Source organism: Hyperolius riggenbachi, chromosome 9 (assembly GCF_040937935.1).
Source record: "Hyperolius riggenbachi isolate aHypRig1 chromosome 9, aHypRig1.pri, whole genome shotgun sequence".
Classification (NCBI taxonomy): domain Eukaryota; kingdom Metazoa; phylum Chordata; class Amphibia; order Anura; family Hyperoliidae; genus Hyperolius; species Hyperolius riggenbachi.
The window spans coordinates 212,764,793-212,773,613 of NC_090654.1; the positions used below are offsets into that span (position 1 = coordinate 212,764,793).

The 8,821-nt window shown below is 44.0% G+C and overlaps 1 protein-coding gene across 2 annotated transcripts in view; it reads left to right on the plus strand.

Moving 5' to 3' along the window:
* LOC137532938 (D-threitol dehydrogenase-like) overlaps nucleotides 1–8,588 on the plus strand; it is a 112,134-nt gene extending 103,546 nt beyond the window's left edge. For both annotated transcript variants that reach the window (XM_068253970.1, XM_068253971.1), the window contains one exon: nucleotides 7,782–8,588. In XM_068253970.1, coding sequence (XP_068110071.1) covers nucleotides 7,782–7,977 — 196 coding nt within the window. In that variant the 3' untranslated portion in view covers nucleotides 7,978–8,588. The remainder of the gene's footprint in view (nucleotides 1–7,781) is intronic.
* The last annotated feature ends 233 nt before the right edge of the window (nucleotides 8,589–8,821 follow it).

Genomic DNA, 8,821 nt, shown 5'->3' on the forward strand with positions numbered 1-8,821 from the left:
CTTAAGTCGACGTTTTTACTGTAATGTAAAATGCAGAAATCTGCATCTGCCTATTTTTTGCATTTACATAACAGTAAAAATACACCAACTTTAGCGGTTAATAGCAAAGCCCCCGTAAGTCCTAGAAACACCAAATTCATTCAGGGTTTATTAAACTGAATCTTGTGAACAAGATGCAAAAAAAAGTTTTCAAAAAGACCTTATAGTTTTTGAGAAAATCGATGTTAAAGTCGGGCAGAATTTCCGCGATTTCCGGCGGAAATTCTGCATTGGAATGCGGAAATTGGTAGCGGAAAACGGAATCAGTAATTGGCAATGGCGGAATGCGGATTTACCGCGGAGTCGGAAATTGGCATTTCCGACCATCCCTAATGGGCTGCATAATATACTGTTTAAGGGCACTGCCTCTGACATAGGAGACCAGGGTACGAATACTGGCTGAGGTGGTCAGTACCTTCAGTAAGGACTCAGCAGTCCTTGGCCAAAACTCCCTAAAGATGCCCATATATTACTTGATTTACCTGTTCGATCGACTGTTTGATTTGATCACATTATCGGATCAGCAGAGTATCAATATGTTCCTTTCTGTTTGATAAATGAAAATTGACCAATATCTGCCTGAATCAACAAATTTACTTGATCGACAGGGATGGAAAATATCGGTCGATTGTAAGGGAATCGACTGATGTTCGTATGATTTTGACTCACACAGAATCGATTTTTAGTTCCAGAGCATGGAGGCAAAACATCGTTTAGATCAATTAGTGGAGGAGAATCTCCAGGACCTTGCTTGCAGTGTGCGGACCACTAGTCAATTTACTTTCAATTGACCAGACTGTTTTTAAATGCCCAATAGTCCATAGCACTGCAGGGTCCAGACAGCGCAAAATGGTGCAGGGGAAATTTAAGTGCATCGTGTGCCGCCATAGATCGTAATGTGAATTACGGTTATAGCGTTGCTCAGGCAGTAATTTGGACACCGTCAAAAAATGAAGCCCAAATAACTATAAAAACAGTGTAATTCAGCCACGGGAAATAGCTGGCAACCAAATTATTCTTTCCTCCTTAGTCCATGGTGGTCTGGAGGGGGAATAGTAATTAACGCCGCCGGGACCATTGCAGGAGCAGGGTGAGCTGTTTCTCGGCTTCATCCTGCTCCTGCAATTTCCCACTGCTGTTTTTGCATGTATGTCTGCAGGGTGGCCTATTGAGCTCGCTCTTAGTGGTTGCAGCTCTCAAGCACTTTGAGTTAGACAAGAGAAAATGCTATACAAATGTTAGCATTATTGTTATTATTATTATCATCATTGGCAGCCTCCATTTTCTTTTCACTTCAGATTTACTTTAAATTTGAGTCAAGCACTTCTGTATTTCACCGGCGTCCTTAGATTTCAAGCTCACTGATCAAGCAGACTGTTTGGACATCGCAAACCATTAGATCATGCCAACACTACATTCAGCACATTTTACTAGGAAACACATCTAAGCAATTATCTGGCATTACCTGGCCAGAACGATGCATTATTCAGTGCCTGCGAGGCAACAGCAGCAGCCCTACTTAGCACTTTTGGACAGAAATGGAAAAAATTGATGTTTACTGATGAAGGCCAAATTACGAAAGGGCAATTTTAGGATTAAAAGAGCACTATGTTGTTTACGGATGTTGTCGAAATTACAAGAGAGCAGCATGAGCTTTAAAAGAGGAGTTGGCGAAGAATAAGGTAATATATAAAGATGCTCTGGCAACAACAAAGACGCATTTACTATTGTACAGAATTTAACTCCCACCTCCTAGTAGAAATATTTTCTTTTAGCTCTGTTTGGGCATTTAGAGCCAGACTTGGTTAGCTAATATGAAATAAATCCCTTTTAAAGTACCAAGTCGGAAGCCTTTTCATCAGCCATTTGCTATAGCACAGGCATCCAGAGCTTAAGGCTGTGATTATATCAGACAGCTCTGTCTGTATTCCTCTAGTTTGCAGCCTGACTAGCAAGATCATACACAACCATGCAACAGCAACTGCCCCACCCCATCACACAGCCAGCTGTTAACTCTTGCAGCAAGGCCATTTTAGATTACCTCACTAAATTTTGAATTAGGATTTTTAGCTATAACAGCGTTGTCTTCAGGGCTAGATTTACCATAAGGCACTGTAGGCACGTGCCTATAGGCATCTGTTGATAGAGAGGTGGCTCACTCCCCTCCCCCCAAGAGCCTCCCCCCTTCCCTATGCAGAGTCCCAAACAGAGTGTAACTGAAAGGTTACTCATCCGACTCTCGTCATTCCACTGACTAGATCTGTCTTCAGCACTTCTAGTTACTTAATACTGCATGTACCTCTGGCTACCTAATGCAAAGGGACACCTGTAGCTACCTATGATGGGCAAGGGGAGTAAGGGAGAAGTGGCAGCTCGGCCAGCCAGCACACTTGCAGTGGGGGTTTGTAGGTTCATGGAGGGCGAAGTCTTGAGTGCCAGGACTTCTGTGCCTACAGGCTCCAGTGAAGTGAATCTGGGCCTGCTTGTCTCACACAAAAAGGGTAAGAATTTGGCACTAGTCTCTGCCTTCTAAATGATCAATGGTTTCTTTAGAACAGTGTCTGGGATTTGGGTATTAAAGAATAACTGAAGTGAGAGGTATATGGAGGCTTCCATATGTATTTCCTTTTAAACAATGCACATTGCCTGGCTGTTCTGATGATCCTCTGCCTCTAATACTTTTAGCCACGGACCCTGAACAAGCAAACAGATCAGATGTTTCTGACGGAAGTCTAACAAGATTAGACCCATGCTTGTTTCAGGTGATCCTGGTGATCCTCTACCTCTAATTTCTAAGCCATAGACCATGAACAAGCATGCAGATTAGATGTTTCTTACAAAAAGATTAGCTGCATGCTTGGTGTGATTCAGACACTAATGAAGATCATTCCTCTGGTATTGTTTAAAAGGAAATAAATATGACAGCCTTCAGTATTCTCACATCAGGTGTCCATTAAAACAACAAATGTCCAGGCCAAAAAGCAAATGCTTTGTCACACGAGGCCCCCATCTTTAGTGATGTTGATATTATTTATAGGCTTCCCTCATCTATAGCTGCAGCATACAAAATGGCTGCCGTCACATCCAGCTGTGCATTATATGCTCTCCCTCTTTTTGCAATTTCAAGGTGAAATCTGTCAGCCTGCTGAAATACATAAGAACTGTCTGGGTCTTGTTTGAGAGCCCCACGGTGATGGTCTAAATTAATTCGAAGATAATTTTCTAGAGAGAGTGAAAAGGAGAGAGAGAGAGAGAGAGAGACCCCCTCCCCATATACTTGTTCATTTCATACTTGTCGCCAGTTTGTTTGCTAATTTTCATTTGCAAGCGTTACGTCTCCTAGCGAACCGGGCGCCTCAATGGGCCACTGATTTCTTTGAAATGACAGGCTGTAAATATGCATAAAAAAAGCCTTGCAATTAGCGAGTGTGTGGTAGGCTTGTGCCTGATTTCATTGGCAAGTTTACCCACTGTGTTGATAAGCTACATTATCTGGAAAATTGGCCGGGGAAAAACAGCACCTCTGATTGCCAGCAAAAGTTTCAGATAACAGGGTGCTGAAGGGAATTATAATTGAGGTTGAATATGTTAACCGGGGTGTCACAAGCTCCTTAGAAGCGTTAATTCATCAGCATGTTAGAATTTTTATTAACATTTGGAGAGCGTCCTTGCCACGCTAATGAACTACAATTGGCAGTTTGAATTTTAGCTACTGTCATCTATGAGGAAGTTAAATGTAATTTCTTCGGCAGTGGCGATATGTAAATGTATTTGTTCCGGGGCTACAAAAAAAAATTATGTGTCACACACAACAACAAAAAAAATAGAAGACGTGGAGGAGAGATAGCGCCAATCATTGTCAGTTAAATCCCAGGCGTGATCACAAAATGGACAGGCTCGAGTTTATTGTGTCCAGAGCTCATTAATAAGGCGGCATGCTAATGCTGTTTGTACATTTTAATGGGAAAATCATTGTTTTAATCGAGGTTGTCGAGGCTGCAGGGGTTGGTGGCTCAGAGATGTGATGTGAATTCCTATGGATGGAGGAGGTTGCGTATTATTAGTTTCTGATGGCTGCAGGGGAAAGGCTTACAGGCTGCATCTCTGGTCAATGGGCAAATAGAGCTTGGCATAGGCTCTTTAGGTGTTGAGTAAAGTCTGGATGGAAGGACGTCATTACAGTTTTTTTTCCCCATCAAAGACCAGTCCGCATCGAACAAGTACTGTAATTCCATTTTGGATTAATACTGTGAGCCTGCCACTTTCTCCACTCACCATCACCCAAATAAAGAAAAAGAAAACTCTGCCCTTCTTAGCATGCACTTACAACATACTGTAGATGCACATCTTTAATATCAGCAGCTGACATCCATATGTAAAGGTCCTGCCCCATTCCTTATTACATTTTCCTAGTGGCTGCACAGTTAGTCATGTCACTATTCCTCACTAAGCCATGCAGTCAGCTAGTAGTAGGAATGGTGACGCAGGATTATGCAAATTTTATGTGAATTTATGCAGCTTGAAAATGGACCAATCAGATTTTACCTTAGCAGGATTTGATTGGTTCATTTTCAAGCTGCATACATTTGCATACAAAAGTTGCATAATGCTGCATCAACTCGAATTTATTTGCATCTCATTGACCATCCCTACTAGTCAGATACTACCTTTTTTCTAAGCTCCTCCCACTTGTCGGGTCAGTACAAGATGGTTTCTCTTTTTCTGCTCCACTTTACTGGATACAATTTGCAATAGAACATTGGTGCCCCTTGTGCCATATGACAAGACAAATAACATTTATATTGCGCTTTACTACTGGGAGACTCAAAGCACAAGAGATGCAGTCACTAGGATGCGCTTTATGTAGGGACGTAACAATAGAGGATGCAGCCCTCTAGGGCTCGCTCAGGGCCGTTTTGGGGAGCCGGAGGGGTCGCAGCATGAGGGGAGAGCATTAGCCACCTATATGGTTAGGGAAGGGGGACAGTCCCCCCTCCTCACCTCGGGCTTTCCCCTCAGCGCTCCCCTCCAGCAAGAATTAGGGGCAGCAGGTGGCGGGCAGCAAGATTAACCAACTGCTCTCTTATATCAGTCCTCCAGCGTCCACACATTATCAAGGCTGAATAGTGTAATGGTTAAGAGCCCTGCCTCTTACACAGGAGACCAGGGTTCAAATCTTGGCTTCTTCCTGTTCAGTAAGCCAGCACCTATACAATAAGCCAGCACCTAAGTGAACCCGAGCTGAGAGGGTATGGGGGCTGCCATATTTATCTCATTTTAACCTTCCTGGCGGTAAAGCCGCGCAGGAGGTTTTCTCAGGCCCTGCTGGGCCGATTCGCGTAATTTTTTTTTTGCTAGACGCAGCTAGCACTTTGCTAGCTGCGTCAGCATACCGATCGCCGCCGCCCCGCGCTCGATCGCCACTATCCGTCGAACCGTGCCACCCCCCCCTCCAGACCCCGTGCGCTGCCTGGCCAATCAGTGGCAGGCAGCGCTGAGGGGTGGGCCGGGACTCCCAATGACGTCACGGCGTCGCTGACGTCGGTGACGTCATCCCGCCCCGTCGCCATGGCGACGGGGGAAGCCCTCTAGGAAATCCCTTTCTTTGAACGGGATTTCCTGATCGGAGATCGCCGAAGGGAAGAGAGCGGCTATCATGTAGCGAGCCCTGGGCTCGCTACATGATTTAAAAAAACAAAAACAAAAAAAAAACTGCTGCGCTGCCTCCTGGCGGAATTTTTTATACCGCCAGGAGGGTTAAACAATGCAGATTGCCTGGCTGTCCTCCTGATCCTGTGTCTCTTAAGTTGGCCACTAACTATCCAATTTCTAGCGAAAAATCATTAGAGCGATCAGAAATTCTGATCGGATCGGTTGTAAATAATCTCTATTGATGGGCACAATCGATTACGAATGATTATAAATATAGTCCTCCGATTGGATTGTTGGTTGTGATAGATAGAAAGCAAAGATTGGTTTTGGTTGGTTGATGGTGTAGCGAACAATTTTTCTTCCGATCAGAATTATCTGATCGCTCGAACGATTTTTCGCTAGAAATTGGATTGTTAGTGGCCACCTTAATACTTTTCACCATAGACCCTGAACAAGCACGCAGCAGATCATGTGCTCTGACTCGTCTGACTAGATTAGTTGCATGCTTGTTTCAGGGTTGTGACTCAGACACTACCGAAGCCAGGAGATCAACAGGACTGTTGGGCAACTGATATTTTCTAAAAGGCAATAAATATGGCAGCCTTCATGTCACTCTCACCTCGGGTTTCCTTTAAGCAATAGCGAACATTTCTTTATTAGCTCATTTGTCAATCCTTATCTCTTATCTCTCAAAAGTACAAGCAGCATGTGAGCACTGGGGAAGTTCTGGTCACACATGTAACTTTATTTTATTTATTGATTTTGTTCTCCGTGCGCAAAGGAGTGTAGCAGTTTTGTTCTCACTCTGGTCTTGACAGCAATGGGTGAAGACAGATTTTGATGACAGAGAAGGAGTTGTCAACACGGCTTTTTTTTCGTCAAGTTCTGTCAAGTCACAGTGATGACCTCACTAGATGGACAGTAATCTGCTAGGCTCCAAGACCCTTTACTGCAAACCAACCAACCTTTAATGAGGCATACTGTATAGAAGAAATAGATCTTTGAATTTGGGGTGGAGTTACGTTTGGGAGGTTGCTAGAACATTAAGTGGTAGTAATTGTATTTCACATTAGGAAGGGGGGAGGGGTGGAGAAAGGTAATGCTGTGCAGCGGATGTTTAGGCCATGAAAGGGAAATGGTGTTTTATGTTAGGAGAGGGATATAGCCTGGGTTTGGGTGGCAATGCTTCTTGTCAGCTTTTGTCTATAATACACAGTACTCAGGAGAATAGCTAGAAATCGTGTAACCCCCTAGCAAAATTTTTATAGTGACATCCCCCTAAACAAAACAATTACAAGCTACCTTTGTGCCCCAGGTATCCCCCCAGAATAGATAGCTAGAGATACCATTCAGTATATATAGCCAGACTAGCCCCACAGTATAGGTAGCCCGGAACTCTACAGTTATGTACAGGATCTCCCCTCCCCCTTATGCTGTGAGCAGAGCACTAAAGAGAAGTGACATACCTCTCTGGACTCCACTTATGTGTATACCTTCTTCCTGCACCCATAGGTCTATGATTGCAGTGCACTCTCTAGTCACATAACCCACTTGATGAAAGAGGGCACTGTAGTCATGGTGGATACGAGGATGCTAGTAGGAAGGTAGATCATTGGTGGAGCCCAGAGAGGTATGTAACTTCTGCCCAGCACTCTGCTCACTTACCCTGGACCACAGGAGGCCTGTGAGGGCCACATTGGACCCTCTTATTGCTGGCAAAGACAACCCCCCCCCCCTTGGAGACATGCACCATAGTAGCTGCTATGGCTGTTATAGTGATACACTACCCCACTGACAGCACTGCAATGTGCTGCTAGCTTCAGTGCCAGGACTAAGGGTGCCAAACTGTAAAGCCAAAGCTACACATTAGATTGTGAGCTCCTTCAAAGCAGGGCACAGAACTGAACTGATCTATCCACTTCGCTGCATAACACATTAGCCCTGTATTAACACTGAAAAGTAAGAATTATCTTTATTTGTCCATAAAACAGTTTCACAGCATGACATGTTATTTCTCTTTTTTTTAACTATGGTTTCTCAGCTAATTTTCACAGTAGGTGAAATAAACGTGCATTGTTCTCTCTTTGCAGTGGTATAGTGGACACTCCTCTAATCCATTCGGATGCGCTGAAGCCCCTTGTTACAAGCTGGTTGGCTGATATTCCAGCTGGGCGTCTGGCTCAGGTGACAGATCTACAAGCAGCCGTGGTATACTTGGCATCTGAGGCATCCGACTACATGACAGGCCACAATTTAGTTATTGATGGAGGCCAGAGTCTTTGGTAGAAGGCAGCAAAGGCAGAAGCAAGGATAATGTTCACTGTGGGAAGCAGAAATGGACGGCAAGCACTACCAACCATAACAGGATAAAATGTGGATGTATTGATCTAGATTTGTACAGCCTTGTACACACGTCAGGCAGTTCTCGACTGAGGTGGCCTGTTGGGGCCACCTCTGCCTAGAATCTAACATATGTACAGCAACCCCCGATTTTCCCCAGTGCCTCTGTAGCTGATCAGCTTGGTGGGTTGACTTGGCTGAACGCTGGCCAACAAAGTCAGACATGTTAAAGTGGATATGTTTAAATGGGCCCATGAGATAGCAAGGGTCCTTTAAACATGTCTGTTGGTTCACTGCTGTCCCCAAAAACTGAACAGAACTGGTTAGAAACTTCTCACTTAGTAAACTTAAATCCTGTGCAGAAACTGGGCATTTAAATGTGTTTTTGTTAAACTTGATTCCTACATACAGTAAAGCCAGTATTTTAAACAAATAAAGATATCATTAAGCATGCCAATCACAGCCCCATTCCATGCTCAAATGTTTTCTTAAATCTGTGTAGGCATTTATATCATCCCCTTGCTTAGCTGTTATAAAATAAATCACTTGTAAAAGAACCTGGTCTTAACTCACACACTGGGCACTTCCTGCACCAGAGGCTATCTGTGCCAGTGGCATAGCAAAAGGGGGTGCAGAGATTGTGACTGCACTAGGGCCCCTGGACCAGAGGGGCCCTTCTTCAGCTACTGTATTAGACTTTCATTGGTGTTATATTTGTAATTATCACCTCTACATGTGCTTTGATTAGTGGTAATCATTAACAAACTGTTCTTCTCCCCTGATTACATGT